The sequence below is a fragment of the Ischnura elegans genome, chromosome 12 (assembly GCF_921293095.1).
Source record: "Ischnura elegans chromosome 12, ioIscEleg1.1, whole genome shotgun sequence".
In the NCBI taxonomy this organism is placed as follows: Eukaryota; Metazoa; Arthropoda; class Insecta; order Odonata; family Coenagrionidae; genus Ischnura; species Ischnura elegans.
In genome coordinates, this window is record NC_060257.1 from 60,714,287 (window position 1) to 60,737,680 (window position 23,394).

Sequence of the window (23,394 nt, forward strand, 5' to 3'; positions counted from 1 at the left end):
CTAATGGTTCCCCCAAGCCCTAATTATAAACTTGTTTATTCAGTAAATTTTAAACGTTTTACTTTAATGATGAACGATGTCCTAGATTAAAAACATTGTTAACCAGAAATTTAATGTTGTTGTGATAGCTCACCTGCCCATAAAATCATCCTTTGTGCGGGAATCTTTGTCCCAAACAGTGATTTCCAGATCTTGGGACTGGTCATCATACAAGTGCAGATCAAACTGTTCCAGCCAGTTAGGATTCAAGCTTTTGTATACTGTTTTGGTTTTGTACTTTTCATTTCCCAGCCTGTGAATATAAATGAAACGTTTATGAGAAAAACAGAAAAAGAAGAGGAAGATTTAATTCCTACTGAATGAGATATCATTCAATCGCGAAGAAAGTAATTTTAATACATAGGTATTAAGGTTGCAAAGATTCTTAGACTGTCAAATTTTTGTCATTGCAATGCATTTAAATACTCAGTAGAATGTCAATAATTGGCTTTAATTGACACACTTCTGAATTATTAAACTGCTCAGCAGGGTTAACCAACCCAACTTAATTTACCAATCTGACAGTGAGATCAAGTGTCAGAAATATTCACTGACATAACTGCAATGAGGGAAACTTGAAAATGTCAGATTGACTCCCAACCCTACAGGACATGTATTTTCATGAGCTCCAATCATACAGGATTAATGTTTCAACAAAAACAGCATGATGAACCTTGAGAATGCCTTTAAAATTTTATTTCGAATGCAAACTTTTAAACGATAGGAAATATTTTCTCTTTTAGCTAATTATTGTTAACTTATGTGTACTGGCCTCACTTATATAGCCGAAGATGCAACGTTGACATTGTTTGCATTTCGCTTAGCAGAACCAACACAAATAATTAGTAAGTAGCCCAGCAGTGACAGATATCATTCCAATGCTGTCAGAATATTTTGGTGCTAAATTTCCCGTGATACAATTTTTTGGAAATATTCCTGACATCTTATCCAACTTCCACAATGGAAAGTTCTTTAAAAACATAGAGAATATCTTGCATACACCTATAAAAGGGACACAGACATCATAGATGCAAAAAACACTAATTTAAATCTCACATGACTCACTCTGAGGTCTCACAAAAAGGATATGTAAAGTTACTTATATTTTAATAAAAATTAAAAAGTGAATGCTATAAAAATTTTAAATATGGGCACAAAATTCAATTCATGGAAATTTTCACTGGAAAAAATAAGTAGATAGCCGTCAAAGGTCCATGTATACGATGGACAAATTATTGACATTCTATGCTATATGATTTTTTCGTTACACTTGCTATAAAAACCGAACTCTGGTTAATACTATACTGCTAAAAGTTGAAATATTTCACACCAATACACATAGGAACACACATACAAGAAATAGAGTGACAATATAAGTGATACATTAAACTACATCTTCACAGTGAGATACAAAAGGGATTGTTTCTATGTGGCAGGTAGTGTTTTCAGTGAATGTAAACTGTCACTATTGTACATGGAAAAATAATTGAGCCTTCTTGTACAATAGGTATTCAAAGAAGTAATTTTAGTGATCATGAAAGACAAAGCAGGATTAAAACATGATCAACTCTTTCACCGCAACTATCAAAATTAAAGCTTGAATTCCTTCATAAGGGTACCAGTACCTTTATGAATGATCGTAATAAAAACACAAAAAAACCAAACATTTGAAAAGGTCACGCATCAAAGAAATATTAAAGAAAAATGGCCTACTACTGTTCTAGAAGGCTCAATTTTGGTACTGTTACAACCAAGGCAAAAATAAATATGTGAACGAAAACACACACAAAAAAAGTAACGTAACCAAAAGCAAAAAAAAAATAAAAAAAATAATTTTGGAATAAATTGTGAATTTTTTAAATAATTTTTTGAGTTTATAGGAGATTCATGTTTTAATACCCTGCTTAGGTGTAGAATTTGTGAGCAGATGGATACCTCTCCCACACCTGAACTTGACATAAGGGTCACTGAGGCCATCCATGTCCATTGCGAGCAGGTTTTTCCCTTCTATAAGCACTATGGTGACAACTGAACTCCATATTTGACTCTTCAGCCGACGATTGACATCTGATAACTTGGTGTTCCTCTGAAAGTACTGCAAAAGAGAAATGACACCATACAGACAGTGGATCATTGAAGAAAGAAATGACAGCCCACGCCATTAAGCCAGTAAAAATAAACAAGTGATCTTAAGCAGAGCATTTTCAATACAGAGCAACTTGATGTGATTGTTAAGTCTCCTAAACATCACCAAGACATTCTCTTTTAAGCGTATCTAGGATTTTTTTATTTCATCAACAGTGGTACCAAATGTACTACCTCGGCATACAAATGCCAACTTAATTCAGTGTTTATTAATGCATCTATATCAGGATCAAATTTATATCAAACAATGAAATTTAATTTCCAGGTATCAAATACATAGGAGAGCATGACTACTTCAAACAGCTTTTAAATGTGTTTTCATAGCAAATTTATTAAAAATATGCCGCAGGTAGTTGGTTTGATACCACCGTTAAATGCATGAATAAAGCATAAGATTCACTAATAATCAAAATTGTGCATCATTATAGAAAACTCTCATATTTTTGTACGTATACACTAGTAAGCTTCTTTTAATTATCTGTACACAAAAGATATGAGAGTTCTTCTTTGAATTTCAATATCCCCAAACCAAATACCAAATAATGTGGGAGTGGTTATCTCCAACTCAACTAATATTTGTAAGTTAACATTCTAGTGCTTGAGCACATGATTACTGCAGTCTAAGACCTACTCATCTGATATGTACGGTAACCTGTATTGTGATTTCATTCACATGCACCTGCCATGCAACTATATAATAATTAGCCATGAAATTTAGTGATGGAAGTGATGGTGAAATAGAATGATTCAAGATAATTGCATGGCAATATCAGCCACTACTTTAACTTGAATGAATTTGTGCAATACATACAGGAAAAGAGTAGGTATTTACTTATGAGTGAATATAAATTAGATGGACTCAGAAATAATCTCATTAACTAAAACCTCCCATAATTTACTGCACTGATGAAGAATTACCTACTGAAAATTCTCCACATACTGCCCTAAGTCAAAGATTTTCCGAGAAAGGTATCAAGCTTTACTATCCAAACCTTACTAAATAATATGTAATAATAATAATCTCTTTTAGTATTCCCTCAATTTGAATTGTTTAACCTTGAATGAAACGAATTTAACTTTATCGACTCGGGAAAGAAAATATAATCAATATTCTTATCCAATAAAAGTAACAAACTTAGCATCCCTTAAATTTTGAGCTTGTAAAAACAAAAAAATTACATAGGCTTTACCAGAGTAATATAAAATGTACAATCCAGAAGTACCTAGTGATGGTAAATATCCATATTTGGATATTAATTGGCTGATTTCACTGTAATCAACATAGCACATCTTATGATTAAAATTATCTACATCTAAACCCCTCAAAGTATAAAATTTTCACTTTGCCAACTATGATTCTCAGCATCAGATGAAAGCTATTAACAGAGTCAAATTTTTTTCATTTATAAGCTTGTTGTTTCCGTTTGGGACATGCCTAAGTGGATCTTCAAAAATGAATGAGCACAATGTATTTACTAAGATTTTTGCAAGGCCTTCACTAATCCTTATTTATATCCTTAAAAAATTCCTAGCATGAGGAATAAAGAAAATTCACTAATTCTTGGTTAACTTTGTGGTATTCCATTATTTCCTGGATATAGACAGTTACTTATACCACTTATTTTACAAGAGCGCGACTCGGGTTTCAATGAGTAATCATCATCATCAGGCGCTAATTATAATTTGTTATTGTTTGTTATTTGTTAAACAAATTATAATTAGCGCCTGATGATGATGATTACTCATTGAAACCCGGGTCGCGCTCTTATAAAATAAGTGGTATAAGTAACTGTCTATATCCAGGAAATGAGGAATAAAGGTTAAACAGAAGTGACTGGTAAGAGAATTCAGATTCTCCAATCTTGTTTGTTGATTTGTGGGGACAAGAGTATAGGCGTATCAAGCAAGGGGGAGGGGGGGCAACCGCCCCCCAGAAGCGAAAATAAATTTAGTTCAAAACAAAAATTATGAACAAATTTTCCTTTTGAAGAAAAATGACATTGGTATAAGACAAGGAACTAAAATAAATATCATTATTTTTTAAAGAAAATCATCAAGTAATAAATTGCAGTCATAATTTCCTTAAAGTTTTGGTTTCATTAACCTTTTCTGTGCAAAAAAAGTAACAACTTGAATGATCCCCGCTAGTTTCCCCCCTCCCCCCTCAGTTTTGATTCTGGGTACGCCCATGGACAAGAGTTATAAGAGTCACTGATGTTTAATTTTAGTTAAAAGTTTTAGCCTTTAATTTAAAGATGAAAGCGTAATTGCTGTTGTTAAACTGTTGTTCCTGAAAGTGAAAGAGAATGGTTGGAGAGCCTGCAATATCACAACAGTCACACAGTACATCACAGAAACCTACGCACAAAGTGTGGGCAATGCTAGAGACAGTACAAGAATATATACTGGGAGATGAGTAAGAATATTAATACAGGTAATTATGTGCCAACATATGCTATGGTAAATAAACACTAAGGAACCACTAAGGATTTTTGTAGGATCCAGAAAGAATACTTAATGTCACAAGTACCCATTCCTTGGTGAATAAAAAAATGCTTCAATCATGCGAATAAAAAAATTCATGTTCAGTACAAAGTATGCTTGGAAAAAGTTTAAAAATTTCTTACGGATCAGGTACACCATAACGCAGCATGCAAATAAATGTAATGCAATTTCTGATAGGTATAGCTAAAAGACACAAAAAGGGAAATAAAATTGAGGGTCAGATTACAGGGTCACACTCACTAATTAAAATTCATTTTAGAAAACAAGGGGATATACACCATTTACGGGTTAATAACTAGTAACTGTAGTATATACAGATTATCATCTATTGTTGGTAATTACAGGAATCTAAACATTAATAATAAACACTAATTACCTAAAAAGAAAGTGCTTTGTAAATCATCGAAGTATTTCTGTGCCACAAATTAACATAAACTAGATTTTATAATTAAACATTAATATAGAATTAAGAAATTGATTTCGTAATAAATTACTCAAAAGTATGATAGGGATTTGATGATTTTTCATTCAAATAGAACAGCCTAACACTCTTTATCAAAACATAGGAAATACAGCAAAATACCTGAATTAAAAACAGAGGAAATAATTTACGAACTCTGAGTAAGACCCGAGAACAGACAAATGTTACATCAGATATCCTAATATGAAAGATAACTATAGTATACCAATGAGTCTATAGAACGAAGAAGATAACCTTCGCTAAGCGGAAAAACCTCTGATTGGGCAATAATCTCTTGATGCCCATGAGATGAAAGATGATTTGAGTCAACATATAGAGAAATATAGCCTTTGAACTATCTTTTAAGACATTTCACCTGAAGATTAATTGTCATTAGACTTGGCAATGTACATGAATGTCACAGGCATGATGTATTAGCGGTGAGTTGGATACTTGAACGAATTATACATACATACTACTCAAAATCGGGTTGGATCAAACCATTGGGACAAGACTAGTAGAACTAGTGCAACTACTTCTGTATCTTACAAACATTTCAAGGGGACATGAGCTCCATAACCCTCCTCACTCGCTAAGTCACTGTCTTAGCTAAATGCTGCCAAGCTGCCGAAAACAGTTGTACATACATGTCAGGATTTCAATTCACTTTAATTGGCTTCTAACATTCCTCTTTTGTAATTTTACCGAGAATATAAGTTAGAAGTGGGAAATCATGGAAGCATCCTACTTGCTTATGCCAGGGATCTTGGTAGAATGCCAATGCTAATCAGATCATCCAACACACGATAACAATTGTGAGACAGGTTATATGCCACAATCTGAAAGAAAGCTCATAACAGCCTTGATGGACACCATTGGGTTACGCAGTCAACTGAAGAATATGGATCCAATCAACAACCAGAATGATACGAACAAACAACAATGCTGGGGAGAAATATTTTTAGACGAAGAGAAGAGTCGAATGCTATGAAGTCGGAATAAAATCCTTGTTCCGGCATTACAGTTACTTCGGTGATCATTGATGGAATTATACTCTCACAATATTTAGATGATGAATAAGTTATAGCAGATTAATTTGCTGCAATAAAGGCTGCATAGAGGGAGTCATGAATATCGTTAACACCTAAATGTGTGTGGCATACTGCCTATGCTCCCTGGATGTGACGGTCCCGATAATGTATGCCTTTGCTGCTGGACGTCTGAATCTCAATCTCCATGAAACCCACTCTTTTGGTGAAATATATACCATGAAGCCTGGCTGAGTGTTCATGATGGGAATGGGAGAAAGGGTATGATATCGAGGGAGGCTAAGGGAGCAATATTTGACACAACTGAGAAAGTGCGCCAGCAATATCCAGAGCAGAAATAAAAAGAAAAACTCAGAGTGTAGATAAATAGAGGTCTTTCACCAAACCAATCTAGTAATTGCAAACTGCAAGTGTGAAAGAAACAAAGAGGGACTTTAACAACTTTTAACCTAACTGAATATTTCACAATTCACGTTGCCATTCATCTAGTGAGAAAGTGTACCCAAACAGCTACTTGTGGAGTAAATATCAGGTCCATCATTACCAGTTGCTGGATTCCAAAATGCAAAACGAGAATTCCAAGGCACATCGGAGTTCTATACATAACCAAAACACTTGCCACATCCTTCTCACAACAATTACAACGAGCAGCTAACCACAGGAGACTGATAGCGGGTTCTCCTCCACAAAATTTTATACAAAACAACAGTAGTTTTGACACTGCGGATATCGTGTCAATTATAGGAATTCAGAACCATAAATTCTCAATCCTTCATTGTTTTGAATTAAAATTTGATTAAAATAACCCAGCTTATTTTTACTATGAGTGAAATCACTGATTTCTACGAATTGAAGCTGGAAAATTTGAATTGCAAAGCCTGAATTGGAATCATATTCAAGGCCTACACAAAAAAGTAAGGAGCGCACAGTGAGACAATTATCCACCATATTCCCCAAGACATCAAATCCTTCGCTCTTCTAACAAAACAAGCTATTGACCAAAACTCCATTTTAAAGGGTAGGTAATGATTGAAAAATCTGCATCTGTTATGGTATTATCATACATTATTTCTTCACAGCTAGTTTCCCTACACAGTGTGACTATATTTACCTACGAACTTGATCACTTCTTAGCTAAAACCTTTGGCTCCACTTCTGGAAAATTCCTCCATCCTTCGCTCTTCAATTACGATGAGCAGTTGACCAATACTCCATTTCATAGAGTAGGCAATGATAAAAAAATTTACATTCCACCGTGATTATGAACGGTATTCATTCAAAACTAGCTTCACTAGACTGTAGCATTACAAACTGTAAAATTCAACTTTTGATTATGTAGTATATACATAATAAAATTTGTATTAACCAATTGATAATGTTACAGAATGGTAAAACTACTATGAATATGATAAACACAGTGGAAAGCAAAGTTTTAATCGCTAACCTATATTTTATACATGCTTTTAGCCTCTCACGTAGTCCTGATGATATACGTAAAATGTTCTTGGGATTACCACCGGGTGAGGAATTGAAAAACTGCCGACGTTTTGATGTCTGACCCAGCCATCGTCCTCAGGGCTGTGAGCTCACTGCCCTGAATGCCCTATGATGGCTCTCTCACAGCCCTGAGGACGATGGTTGAGTTGGACATCGAAACTTCAGCAGTTATGCGGTTCCTGACCTGGTGGCGATCCCGAGAACATTTTATGAAGTCTTTTCACAGGGAAGGCACTAAATCTTTCCTGATGATATAATTTATTAAATCACGAACCATTGGCAGAGGGTACCTAAATTGACCTATATTCGTTATTTTGAAAGTAATTATAAAATCAAGAGGTCGATAAGAGGAACACTGGATTAATATATATATACCCTATGAACTTGATCACTTCTTTGCTTCAACCTTTGGCTCCACTTCTCGAATATTCCCCCACCGTCCAGGGACGCCGAAGGGTCCCAGGCGACCAACTCGCCCCCGACCTCCGCCTCCGCGCCATCCTCGCAATCCCTGGCCCCCGCTAGCCTCAAGGGGGCCGGGTGCTCCGTCTCCGAAGCCGTCGTGCACCCTTCTGAGATGGTCTGTGCCCTCCGGGCGCAGAACGACTTCCTCGACCGCCTCCTGCGGCCTCTCCTCCCGTCATCTTCGCGACACGCGGCGTCGCTCTCGTCACCCTCGTTCTCCGCGTCTTCCCCGCCAGAGAACCGCCTTCTCCTGGCCTCGGAGTCCGGTACTGGAGCGACCACGTCCCCCCTCGGAGTCCCGGACGTTCTCGGGTGCTCGTCGAAGAGCAGGAGGCACGCATCGCTGCCGCCGGTGTAAGCGGCGACACCGCCGGCTTTCCTCCGGGACCTCGCGTGGTGGTCCTCGTCCGTTTCCGACTCGCCTCCAGATCCCCTCCGGTGCTGGAGCCGGCGGAACACGTGCAGGGGCGAGCTGCCCAAGTGCCGGGGTGAGGAAGTGGCGGAGCTGGTCCCAGTCGGGCACGCTCCATCGAGCGCCTCGCAAGGGTCATCGTCCTTTCTCCAGAGGTCCCCGAATCGCGACAAGTGGGTCTTGACTCTCCTCAAGGCGCCGGCGTCGGCCACTTCCATGTCGCCCGCTCATAGGCAGCGGAAGAGGAGCCTCACATCACCAGGAGGCGGACGAAGAAGCTCGGGAGAACTCTTTTGAGGGAACACGGGTCGGTCGAGATTGCAGTTACCTCACATTCCTGTGAGGCAAACCAGGGAACTAAATATGACACGACGCATAAACAAGAGACAGTCGAGGTGACTGCAGATGAAGTTTGGTATAGGACGAGTGCTCTTTCAGCCTCACATTCTCAACAGACGATGTAGGAATATCAAGAAAACACGATCTAAACAGCAGAGGCTACCGTCAAGATGTCCACGGGAAAAATATTTGTTACCTCACATTCCTATTATGCGAACCAGGAAACCAGATACGACACGACGCATACACACGAGACAGCCCAGGTGATTGCGGAAGTTTTAGAATGAAGGTTATTGCAGCCTCACGTTCCTGACAGACGATGTGTGAGAATCATGAAAACACGACGCAAACAGCTGAGGCTTCCGCGGAATGAGTTGGATGCATTGGATTCCTTCAACTTCACATTCCCACCAATATATGGCGTTTTAGTTAACTCCAGTGAACACGACGCTAGCACACAAAATTCGAGGTATCCGCGAAAGAAGCCGGAGGAAGAACACTCCTTAAACCTCAGATTCACAGGTTTAGATATGCACTATACACCACGACGAACTAAACTTTTCTCAGACCGTTTGGGTTTATCCAAGAGCGTTCAGGACTCGACGCACAAATAACAGATTTGTATATCCATTAGCATCAATCCGGGAATTGGCTAGAGATCCAGGAACTAGCTTGCGTTCCAAGTAAACACGAAGGGAACACATATAAACACTTCCTTGGTCACCGCTGAGGAAGAGGATACCTTCTTCCTGCCAGCCCGGAACGCTTGCACGCGCTCTTCTGTTGACGATGCAGCCGGGGAAGAACGTCGGCTCACTGTATGTTTGCGTTCCTCCCTCTTTAAAAGCGGGAAGGAGATGTTTTCGCTGGGAAAGGGAAGAAAAGGGCTGCGGGCTATCGATTTCTCCCTCTCTCCCTTGCCCTCGGTAAAGGTCCGGAGAGGAGGGAGGTGACGTCACGGGAGGACTACGTTCGTATTAGCGGGAAAGCGGAGAAGACTTATCTAAATGGGTTGGGGAGGGGAAAGGTTATGTGAGTGTGCGAACGATGATTCAGAGGGTACTCCCCAAGGTGGAGGGGTGCAAATAGGGGCGGGAAGCAGACAGAGGAAGCCAGTTCAGTCGGTTACCGCCGTCGTCGGATTGCGCGCGCGGGAAAAACCCGTCCGTCGCCGGGCGATATCGACACAGGGCGCGCGCTATATTTCCCAGCAACCGAGCAGTGTTTCCCGCACGCCGACAGAGCTGCCGCCGAACGACCGACTGGCATAGGCAGTTGGCGAACTGTGCCCCTCTGGCTTTGGCGGCGGCGGGGAGGGCGGGGAAAGGGGGGGAGTCGACCTAGAGAGAGAGAGAGAGAGAGAGAGAGAGACCGCGGCGGCAATAGCGTGGGAGGAGAAGGGAGGACAACAGAAATCGGGATGGGAATGTTTAGCGACTCCCCGCGTCGTAGCGACCGGCACAACAACAACATGAGCACGTCGATCTCATCCTCGCATCTTGAGTGTAAACATACATGGGGGCAGTGGCGCAGCGAGGGGGGTGTTTTGGGGGATAAAACCCCCCCATAGCTCAGACATTTTCTTAAGTTTAATCTACTTTATTTATTTAGATTAATATTACTTACATAATAGTGTAAAGATTTATAAAATATCCCTCAGAAGGCCGTAAAACTCACCATTTTAAACCATTTATCTTAAATTTTTTTCCGGCGGAGGGCCCTCGAACCTCCCGCTTACCCTGGCAGGTATGCCATACCCCCAGACACCCCAGTATTAGTTGCGCCTGAAACCCCCCCTAGCCTTAATTCCTAGCTGCGCCCCTGCATGGGGGTACCCAGCGAGGGACAGGTAGGGGAGCAGCTAAGAATTAACACTAGAATGTCCGGCTGGGTCAATTTGACGCAAAAGAGAATATTAATGTTGGTTATTTTGAAACGAAGAAAAATTTAGACTCATATTTCATGACATTTAATTATTTAGTTTGGTTTACCACTGTGCAAAAGTTAGGCCTGAAATTATTATTTTTTCTATTTATTCTCATCACTTATACCTGCCATTTATTCGGATGGGTAATTTTGAACCAGACTATCAAATTCATTTGAAGCCTTTCTAATGTTCCTTTGTAGGTATTCAATGTAACGGTGTGTTTTATGCAGATTTTTTGTCAAATTGTTACTGCAATTTTTATTAACCTGATACCATAGAAATCCATTGTACCTCCCAAACCCATCAGATGAAAAGTCATAGGTACTCACAAATTTGTGGAAGCTAGTTTCCCCTAACACCAAAGAAATTGTTGAACAACTAAAATTTTAATATTTTTCGTCCAATTAAATTTTCTACTACCCACCCAAACACTTTCTAAACAACATTAATAAAGAAACTGGGAAGGAATTAAATATTTTGAGTAAATTATGCAAACATGGTCATATTGGGCCAAATAGGGTAGTTTCCTTCATCAAAGAAACCGAAAGGCATTGATTGTGTTTTGTTACCCACAATTACTGTATTCATAATATACAAATTATTTGGTTTTAGAAATACCGGTTTAGACGAATGGCAATGGTCCATTTTTATCCTCATTTGAAAAGGGCCAGATTGGCGCCCATGCGATGCCACTCCACGTGACGTCACAGGGACCTAGTTTCTATACGAGTAGATAGGAGTTTTACATTGTCTGAGGTTACCAATGCATGCATGAGGCGCAGAGCTCACGGAAACATGTCTTAATAATCACCTATTAAAACTGGCTAAGGTCGGAAAGTTTTCTTCGTTTAATAAGGTATTAATAAACCTTTTTTAAGCCAAGCGCTACCAGACAGCAAGGTACTCAGCTACCCTCTAGCATCCTGCGTCCTATCAGCGCTCAGAGCCTCGATCAAGGTCACCTCACAAGGCGGGAGGGGGAACCAGAAATGCGTCACACGGAGAGATTTCCTTACCCGTCGCGTTTCCGCGCGCTTGAAAATTTTCACTTTTCATTTAATCGCGAAAAATAGATATCGTCATTTAAAAATCTAAAAGCGTGAAATACGTACTCCAGTATTAATAATCTTCCGATATAGGCAATAAAAAAATAATAGGCAACCACCCTATTGACCTACTATGTCATAATAGGGTGTAAGGATTGGTGGGGTATGCTAGTGTTAAGGCTAGTGGGGGATTTAGGCGAAAGTAATACTTAGGGGTGTGGGGGTATTGCATACCCGCCAGGGTAAGCAAGAGTTGCGGGGGCCCTCCTCCAGAAATATTTTAAGAATAATGGTTCAAAATGGTGAGTTTTACGGCTTTCTGAGGGATATTTGATTAATCCTAACACTATGCTATAAATAATACTAACCCAATTAAGTAAAATGGATTAAACTTAAAAATTTCTCTGAGCTCTGGGGGGGGTTTTATCCCCCAAAACTCGCATCGGTTTTATCCCGCATCGCTCGCTGCGCCACTGGGGGTAGGAGGGGGCAGCTGCCTCCCCCCCCCCCCCTTAGAAGCAAAAATCGCAAATGTCTTTAAGGAAAATTATATATTTTCAAGCAAATAATTTTAAAAACTAATAAAGAGCTGTTACAGTTTCCTCAAATGTTGACTTCATTCACCTTTTCCATGCTTAAATATTGCCTACAACTTGAACAACCACGGCTTGTCCACACCTAGTTTTGATCCTGGGTACGCCCTTGTAAACATATATAAAGGCCGTTTTACGCGGGGCACGGAATTGGGCAGGTTAGAACTGCATTAATTTCTAAAATGGCGTGGAATTGCGCGAATGCATGAACGAAATTAGAACAGGGGCTATTTTGCAATCTCACGTCCACGTATTCTCGCATGCGCTCCAGCAATTCACCGCTTTACACGACGCAATTTTGACTGCGCCCTCGTACATACGTCAGATTGTGGAAGTACGTGCCCCGTGAAAAACGGCCTCCAGAGCGAATTTCTCCTTCTGCCCTATTGAACAAAATTTAATAGAAAAATAGGAATATATATCAAGTGTACAGGCTTCACTTGGTGGTACTACATATCTATAGTGCGGAATAAATCACTTCGCAATGTTCCATAAAAAATTTTACTGTCCCGATCCTGGGTTTCAACTCCTATACAGACCAGGGGTCTTCAACCTTTTTTTATGCTAGGGCCAAAAATCGATTTCACGTCGTCCTGAAGGCCACAATGCTCCATAACTTTTACCTTCACAAATATAAAATATAAAAAAACATAATTTCATAGTGAAATTGTCTTTAATGGCTAAAATTTCAAGCAATCAATGCGATTTTTGACATAGCTTATATTTAACGAGTGTGTCGATATATACATATATTATGTTGTTTGGCGCGATGCAATATTTTATTTAGCCTCTCGGGGCCGCAAGAAACTTGCCGCCAGGTCGCTTTCGGCCCGAGGGTCGCGAGTTAAAGATCCTAAGTATAGACCTTGATATTGACTATATTGCAGTTGAAATCCAGAGTCGCAACAATAAAACTTTTCCCGGAAAATTACTAATTGATCATATAGTAATACTATATGATCAATTGATGATGACAATTATTGTAGTATACATGATCAGTGGCGAGCGTCCCTATTTCGGGGGGTTCCGGGCCCCCTTCTCTATGCTCGCCCCCCGATGGAACTACAATTAGCAACTCTAAACATTATGTTGCCTCCAATCGGTAGAATTGGTGACTACTAAATATTAATGGTTGGAATAGAGGTCTCAAATTGTGTGGCCATATTTTGAGTTAGTGCCACACCTTATTTTGAATGAGGAAAATTTCCCTGAAAAAAATCGATTTATTCCGATCCGTCTTACTGCGCTCACCCGTAGGAATACAAAAAAAACAATGAATATCATTCAGGGGGGAAAAGCGAATAAAGATATGGACGAAAAAAATGATAATTTTAGCTATGATAACACTTCCTGACTCCCACAAAGTATTTATAAAATACGACCGGTTTCGGCAATCAACCCATTATCAAATACATAAACAACAATGAAACGAGTGTTATCATTGTTAATATGGAACTCTTCCACCACGTTTAAACTTCTAGTTTCGATTTAAAATGATAATTTATTGCTCTATTTCTTTCAACGATAAGAAATGAACTAAATATATGCTTAAGATGAGGTGGAACTCTTTGTGGTCGACGTTAGCGGCAAAAAATTGTTGGATAATCGTTGCGTCCCATATAGCTTATAGCACGCCAACCTCCCCATAGACCTTGAATTCACAATCATGATCTAGACCCCATTGATGATCTATGACACGCCCACATTTCCTCACGGCCACGAGGAATTGAAATGGGTGGAGTAATTTTCGACTTCCACACACGCCCGATCAGCACTAGCAACGGCCAAACTTGTTTAAATCCAAGAAAAAAAATACAGGATGTTTCAGGAGGAATCTGCAATACTTCAGGAGGTGGTAGGGGAGACAATTTTCAGCTTTTTTATCCATAAGTATGGGGTCCCATTTCCTTAGTTACTGTGCTACACGACAGTGATAATTATGAATACTTGATTTTTCTAGTTGTACAAGAATATACACTGCAGGAAATACGTGCATTCCCTTTAAAAATTAACATAAAATCTTACATTAAAAAAATTGTCATTTTTTCAGATAACAACAGTTTGTCACTTTTACATAACTTCCCAAATATATAAGCTATATATTTACACTACTGAGGTAAACACTATACAAGGTGTTTCAGGAGGAATCTGAAATACTTCAGGAGGTGGAAGGGGAGATAATTTTAAGCATTTTTGTCCCATAAACATGGGGTCGCAACTCCTTAGATACTGAGCTATGGTCACGCAAAATTGTTTTTGGATGAACTTTTCGGTTACCATGGGAACGGTTTTTCTTTGGTATCCAGCCTTTTCGACACATTTAATTTAATACTCTAGATCTTTAAGGACATTAAATAATTAAGGTTGGAAGAAAACGTACAATTTTAAAATGTCTGAAACAATTAATCCCAAAATGGGTGAGATTGCGCAATCGTATTGCTGATACTCACTGAAAGCTCTCGTTTATTCAAGCTCAAAGATTAATTATAGATTAATTTACACGGTTTACTGCATTCTAAAACTTCTGGTCGGGCGGGCGCCCCCCCTTGCGGGTCCGCCCGTATTGCCGAACATTGCAAAACCACAATTGTAACTTTATATATCATAGGATGGCATTGCCTTTTACATGTGTATAATCACTTTAATGAAAATTCTTGTACTCTGCCCGTGACAAGATCATTTTTATTACGATGAAAGTAAAGACAACTCAAGATATATTTTGCGCCCCACCCTCGAGTTTTTTCTCTATCCGCTACTGACTCTGATGTGATCATATCCATAAAATATCTGCTTAATGTGTTCTCGTATTTGGCTGATGGGTATTTCATTCTACTACGCAGCCAAGTGACTATTTCAACGCGCACTCCTACATTTATACCGTGTCACGTCACTCTTCCGGCCGTCAGAATTCTTGAAGTTTACATCCATTTTTGCTCGTCATGGGCAACACAACACAAAGGCTCCTTTCACGAGGACTTCTCGCACGCACATAAAGCCTGCTCTGAGAATGTAGGAAGAGTAATATAAGAGCTAATGTATAAACCGACGAATGCGTAATAGAATCCTCAAACCACGCAGATGTGGATGCCACCAAACAATGCGAGACCTTTGTTTACATTCCCCACGAAAATTTTATGAAATGAAAATATGTACACTCATAACTCGTTAGGTAGCAATCAAATGAGACAGTTTAACAGACAGATTATTTTTTTTCGTCCCTAAAAAACGTTCATACACACCGAAAATTAAAAAACTGCAATAAAATATCATTATCAGTTATTAATTTGCTAAACTTTTTCACTTTAACAACCCTGAAGATAAATTTCACTCAACGAATGAAAACGAAAATATTTGAATGGCGCCAGAAAAAAAACAACGTGCAGATATTGCGGTAATCATACGATACCACGTAGTGATTTTAAAAAATCCGAACGTACACTGCCTGTTTTTTTCGCGACGACAGGTTCATTACTTTCAATATTTACCAAATTTATAATCAATACTTAATTTAATTCCATTTCGGCGGCAAAAAAATTATGAGACAAGCTCAAAAATATAATTTAAAAACTCAATCAGGCATTATTGACATTTTTTCACGGTAGATACTGCAGTGTAATTTAATCATACGAGAAAAAACAGAGACTGTACAACACGATAACAATAAATGTTAGTCCTCGAATTGAAAAAAAGTTTCATTATCGAGTTTATGAATCCTTTACCCGAAAATTCACCAGGATAAGTTAAAGATACTGCTTCAACTCCTCATTTTAAACTCTCTGTTAACTTATGTAGTCAAAGTTGCTATTGCCGTAGCGCAAAATTCCATTCCGACACTTATTTTAAATTTAGAGGAAATGAAAGACTATAAGTTAAGCAAAGTCATCTGAGGAACTATTATAAAGGAAAACCGATGACCAAAGGTTGCTCCGATTATTCCCTCAAACCTTAACCTACGTCAAAAGCGGAAAAGGCATCAGTATAATGGAAGTATTCAAACCACAGCATTAAACAAAACAATTACTCGAGTGCATATATGTGGACCTTCATTCAACTTAGCTTTCGTTCAATTTTCTAGATGATTAAGCAGAAAGCAAATGTGCTATGCGTATTTCTTGGAAATTAAATTTGTTAGAAAAAATGTATTTCTTCAACTTGCCCTATGTTTTCTCGTAAGAAGAGTACCGATGATCAGAGGCGCAGCTAGGAATTAAGGCTGGGGGGAGGGAAGGGGGGTTAGGTGCAACTAATACCGGGGTGTGTGGGGGTACGGAATACCCACCAGGATAAGCGCTAATGTATGTTAGATTTATCTTTCACCTGTCCCAGCCAGTCTGTCTCCAGTTCGTTTCGGCAAAATTTGCTAATTCATTTTTAACTGTGTGGAATTCCATTTTAAGGTTTCTTTGATGACTTATACCACTTCATTTTTAAATAAAGTGACCTGGGTTTCGAAGAATAATAATCATCATCAGGGATAAAATATAATCTAATTATCTTATTATAGCTACCATGGTAACGTAACGGAAGAAGAGATGAATTTTGAAACAGGCGACAGAATAGGGAAAAAGAATAGTTAAAGATATTAGTGTATGAGAGACTCTCATTGAGAGTGTTGTCCTGGTTATGAAATTTATTTTTAACTTTTAAATGATCGCTATACATTTACCCATCCATTTCCATTATTCTAGCTTCCGTTTCAAAATTCATCTATTCTTACGTTACGCAACTAAAGTTACCATAGGGCATTTCCATGAAAATGTCAACTTTTTCTCTGACATTAAAATTTAGGCTGGAAATATTTTATCTTGATAAATCAAAAGCTAAATGTTTGAATTTTATGAAATCGGTGTTTGAAAAATTATTTAGTCTTATTAAAAGTTTCAAATTATACTTCGATTCAAAGAGTATTGAAGATGCTTGAAATCATTACATTTAGGAGGTTGACCTGGCAATAATTCCGTCACATGTAAATTTAGGGCATATTTAGAAGGTATTTCGATGATAAATTTTGTTTCTGCATATGAAAATCACCTTCATAAATGTTTTTTGATCATATGCACAGCTAGAAGTTTTGCAATTTTAGTGTATTTTACAATTTGTTGAAATATCCTATCGCATTGTTTTCTCGAAAGGTAATTCCATCACAAATGGAATTGCCCCATAATAAGAATGATAGGTTCACAATTTAGTCACAGTATGGCCATGGACATGAAGCAAGCCGAGAAATCGCTATGTCGTGCATGTCGTGAGCGAGGCATATCTCAAGATTCCGCTTTCCTCGTTCTCGAATGAACTACGTTTCGTGACGCAAGCGAGAACGATATTTCGCCCGAGCCGCCTCTGTCGGCAGATACGGGAAGTAAACTCCCGCGGCGTCTTTCAAGGGCGAAAGCGGCAAGTGACGAGCAAGAAGCGTCGCCGGAGCGGAAAAAATCCTTCCTGCAACCCACTCCACCCTTTCTTCAGATCCGCCGCGGCCATGAGAAGTCAAGGGAGAAGGCGTCAGGAGACGGCACGATTTTTCTCGACGAATTTCGGAGCTATTGTCGAAAGGATTTCGGCATTGGGCATCTCAACCAATTTCCTTCCACTTTAGCCATATAGCTACATCCTATTATTCTGAGAATATGAGGATCTTGAAGATAACCCCCGCTCCTTTTCGGTATCGAATTGTCACAAATACGTTTATGAAGCTTGCAATAACTTAAGCCTCTTATCAGGGCCGGCCTTAGGGCGGGGCGACCGGGGCAACCGCCCCGGGCCCCGCGCTTTGGGGGGCCCCGAGTTCGTGAAAAAAATTGAAATATACGATAGTTTTGAAAACGCTATTGAAAAAGCGCGCTTTTTATGTTTATTTTACGTTATAATTTTATGAATAAATATAATTATAAATTTTATTTGTATTATACTATTTTGAACTCAACTGCGTGATGGTATCATAACGGCGTAATTACCAAGTCTGAATTTGGGAGGGGAACTCATACTTAGCCAGAGAGTGGTAGGGATTCAAAATGCTCGAGTTTATAGATGAGGTATAGAGTTTAATATTTTAAGTGAAGGGCCCCGCACTGAAGGTTCGCCCCTAGCCCCGCACCTGCTAGGGCCGGCCCTGCCTCTTATTCAGCGACGTAATTAGGAATATGCTTTGGGGGTGGGGGATGATGGGGCCTGGGATGGGACCCCCCATCAAGAAAAGGCGTTTCCGGGAAAATTATTGAAAAATGACATGCCAAGTAAATACATGTGACACAATTTTGGCAATTAAAATTTAACTTTAAGCAGATGCAGTTATTGTATGTCAAAACTAGACGATAGTTTCAAATATTTTTTAAATTTCTCTGGGGCTTTGGGGGGGGGGGGGAAGGGAGAGATCTATCCCCTCATCCCTCACCCCCATAGTTACGACACTGCCCTAATTAGTTTTTTGTGAGGCCGGTCGAAAGAAGCCCACAGACGGAAAGACACGGGCGCGAAACGGGAATTCAATATGGACGCCGGCTGTCTGTAAATCACATGCGAGTATCATAAAAGTAAACAGGGAATTACATTGTATATTTGATTTAAACATTCCTTCATCTTAAACCCTATTAATCCCTGTAACATATTTCATGTAACATTGTGTGATAAAGCAAAAATTCGTGTGGTACAACAAGTTTTTGGTTTCCCGCCTCGTGTGGGAAACCAAAAACATGACTTTTTCGTAAATGTGTTACATGTAACTTGTTTTATATAACATGTTACGCAGTGTAAACGCACCTTTAGGCTACTGCACATAGGTGCGCAGCTAAGAATTAAGGCTAGGGGGGGATTAAGGCGCAAAAGACTAGGGTGTCAGAGGGTGTGGAATACCCGCCAGGATAAGCAGGGGGTGCGGGCCTTACGGCCTTCTGAGGGATATTTTATTGACATTTACACTTTTCAGTGAGTAATATTAATCCAATTAAGTGAAATGGATTAAACTTAAAAAATTTCTAAGCTCTGGGGGGGGGGGGGGGGTTTATCCCCCAAAACCCCCTCGCTGCTCCACTAACTGCACAACCACCTCTAATTACATTGACCCCAAGGACAAAACCGAGAACATTTCACAAGGCTGCCAAATACTTTCACGCCATCCACTTCCGCCCGTCTCGGCGCTGCCATCGCCCGCGGTCAGAGGGGAGTGCTCCAAGGCGATGGAATTGGTCCGCTGACGTGTCACGGAGCTGTGGCATTCACTCAATCCCACTTCCGAGGCGAGAGACACTCCGACAGACGCGACACGCGCTTCGTTACGCATCGTTCTCTTCCTCCTCTCCACCGAGCGACAGTGTTTTATTTTACCCCAAAGTCGAGAGCACGACTATTACGAAAGAGGTTCCTCAAGACAGCCTCTAAATGTGTTGTCACCCACACCGCAATGAAATGGTTTAAAAAAGTCGCCACTATCGTCGCTGACGGACAGAGTGATCCGAGTTTCGTGAGAAAATTATTATCATTAAAGTAAAGTTACAAGTCGACCATTTCGGTCGGGAGGTAACATATATTTTATGAATAGGTATCTTGTATGATGTTGGGCACAATATGGAGAAAGTTCTTAATATTATTATAAATAATAATTCCAATATTTCCACTAAGTTTTATTATTACACAACGCGTTTCGTCGTTACAAACAACATTATCTAGTCTTATTTTAATAATAGATTTTATGATTTTTAATACGGCCCGATTATCATTGCGTTCGTTTTGTTTGTGTAATCAATAATAGAGTTAAATGTAGAGGTTGCTTGAAAATCTTTTCTTTATCAAGTAAATTCAGCTATTAAAAGTTATATCCCTAGTAAAATAAAAAATAAAGGTGGCAAGCCGAGATGGAACGACGCCAAAGTCAGATAATCATTAAGGCCACAGAGAGCATCATGCCATGCAAAGATGAAAATCATCCGTACTGATTTATCCGCTATTGATCGCGAGTTGATAATAAAATAAGCTGTGTAAAGGATACGTAAAAGAAAACTCGAATCTATTATTATTAAAACGAAGTTACAAGACGGTCGGGTAGTAACATAGATTGGTTACAAGTTTACCCAAATTAAAATATGACTTTGAAATTAGGAAAAAATTATATACACGAAGAAACACAGAAACAAGTAGTACAATATAAAGTAGTACTCACTGATTGGGAAAATTATTAAAATTTAAATTTAAATTTTAATAATTAATTAAATAAATTAATTTAAAAAATTAAATTAAAATTTAATTATTATGAGTTCTATTATCAAGTCCATTAGCCTCGTTCACAATAATAGGGTGGTTTCTTATTTTTTTTTATATTTCTTTTGGTATCTTTTTATATTTGTGGTATCTTATATTTTTATTGCCTAAATCGAAAGATTGTTACTCCTGGAGTACGTTATTCACGCTTTTCGATATTTAAATGACGATATCTATTTATCGCAATTAAAAGAAAAGTGAAAAATTTCAAACGCGCGAAAACGCGACAGCTAGGTATGAATGCTGGGAAAAGCCCGTGTGACGTCATTCTGTGTTTCCAGCTGCCGCCGTGTGAGGCCACCTTGGTGCGAGGCTATGAGTGCCGCTACGATGCAGGCTGCTAGCAGGTAGCAGAGCACCAAGCTAGCAGGTAGCGCTTGGCTTAAACAAGGATTATTAATACCCTATCAAACGAAGGAAATTTTCCGACCATAGGCAATTTTAATAAGTGATTGTTAAGAGGCGTTTCCCTGAGCTCTCTACCTCATACATGCATTAGTAATCTCAGACGATGTAAAAATCGTGACTACTCGTATAGCATCTAGGTCCCTGTGACGTCAAGTGGAGTGGCATCGCATGGCCGCCAATTAGTGGCGTAGCCAGGAATTTCGTTCGGGGAGGGGGGGTCCAAAACCAGGGGGGAGAATTTTTGAAAAACCGTGCTAAGTAATGGATTTTAAACTTAGTTAAACACTTTTAATAATAGAAAAAACTTAATTTTTTATATTTTGTTAATTCATGATTTTTTAAATATTTCGTTTTCTTTTGCGAAGGAAAATAATTGTGTTTTCATATTTCGGAGGGGGTCAGGACCCCCCGGAACCCTCCCCCCTGGCTACACCACTGCCGCCAATCTGGCGTTTTTAAAATGAGGTTAAAATTGACCATTGACATTCGTCTAAACTGGGACTTCTAAAACCAAATAATTTGTATATTATGAATACACTAACGGTGGGCAACGAATCGCAATCAATGCCTTTTTTCTTTGATGAAGGAAGCTACCCCATCGGGCCCCCTCTATGTAGTCCCCTTGGGTGAGGCACTCCGACAGCCTAGACACGCGCTTCGTTACGCCTCGCTCTCTTCTTCTCCTCCGCGGCGCGACAGTGTTTTATTTTAACCTCCAAAGCCGAGAGGAATCCCAAGTGGTCGACTATATAGCAGCTCGAAAAATAATGTAACCTTTCCCCATTTTATTATTCAGTGGTGTCCCGGGTCACGTCTGCTGCCTACTTTATTTTTTTCCCTTGCGCGAGTAAAGTTTATCCTCACCTCTGGGAGGTACTCGTTTGCGGCGTACTCCATTCAAAAGAGCCTTGCACACGGTCGGGGGAATGGTAAAAAAAAATAACAGGACTTGCTATCACCCGCGAAGGAGCTGCTCCAGACTTTCAACAAAAAGTAACATAATTAAGACGCACTCTTGATATTTCATGCGCCAACTGAGGTGGATTACTTTCAAAAGTGTAAAATAGTAATGCCAGAGTGGCAAGAATGTAAAGAATGACACCCCAGAGGTATTAAGGAAGAAAAATAGTATTTGCATTTGCAGTGGTGGATCTAGGGAGGGGGGAAAAGGAATATTGACCTCAAAATCTACGAGGAAAAGTTTTGTTAAGGTGTTAGAGGGTAGAATGTTGGGTAAACGAGGGAGAGGAAGGGAGAGAATAGGACTTTTAGATAGAATGAAAGGCAGCAGGCCTTATTTTGAATAGACGAGGGAAGTCAACTGGCGGAATGCTTCGTGAAACCTCCATGCAAAACTACCTTAATAGGTAGAATACTTCAATAATAATAAGAAAAGGATTACATCTTCAAGGAAATCCTATTTTCGGATAAAGGGAAGTTAAAATAATCCTTTCACAGTCCTTACAATTCTACTTCTGTTAAGGCCGTTTTACACGGGGCACGGAATTGTGCAGGTTAGAACTGCATTGATTTCTAAAATGGCGTGGAATTGCGCGAATGCATGAACGAAATTAGAACTGGGGCTATTTTGCCGTCTCACATGCACGCATTTTCGCATGTGTTCTAGCAATTCACCGCTTTACACGACGCAATTTTGACTGCACCTTCGAACACACGGCAGATTGTTCAAGTACGTGCCCCGTGTAAAACGGCCTTTATAATTGCATCTAATTTAAGAGAAAAGAGGCGTCCATATTGGAATTTCAATTTAAGCCGTCTTTTTCAGAAAGTGTGATTATTTCTACCAGCTTCAAAAATAAACTAATGGACGGATTAGGTTGACATAACCTTAAGCAACATTTTTGTAACAAATTTAAAACAAACTCGTGCACAGTTTTTCATCAAAAGTCTCATTTGCCCAGTGTGGCAGGGTGTAGCCACATGGCTACGGCGCGGCGGGCGGAAATAAAGTAACGGCTCACTGCACATTCCATATAGCCAACACTGATGGATGGAACTACTGACTACCCAGGATGTTCCGCCTAAAAAACTTATGTCTGGATTCTTTTCCTCTGAGAACGTTGGCAAAAATTATGTCCCATGAACCTGCTGAATACTTAAAATATATAAAAAAAGGCGATGGCGTAAAATATACAAGATTCCAAACTTTTTCAAATTAAAAGAATCATAAAAGAAGATGAGGAAATCCTAAGAAGGGTAGGAGAGAAGACAAGCTTCACAGAAAACTTTATAAGAAAA

The 23,394-nt window shown here is 39.3% G+C and overlaps 1 protein-coding gene across 6 annotated transcripts in view; it reads right to left on the reverse strand.

The window, feature by feature from the left end:
• Positions 1-23,394, reverse strand: part of LOC124169842 (multiple C2 and transmembrane domain-containing protein) — a 251,284-nt gene that overhangs the window by 18,777 nt on the left and 209,113 nt on the right. For 5 of the 6 annotated variants that reach the window (XM_046548628.1, XM_046548629.1, XM_046548627.1 and 2 more), the window contains 2 exons: positions 1,986-2,134; positions 134-292 (listed from right to left, as the gene is read on the reverse strand). In XM_046548628.1, coding sequence (XP_046404584.1) covers positions 134-292; positions 1,986-2,134 — 308 coding nt within the window. Of the gene's footprint in view, positions 1-133; positions 293-1,985; positions 2,135-8,070; positions 10,175-23,394 lie in introns of those variants that run through there. The other variant, XM_046548630.1, reaches the window with a different exon arrangement.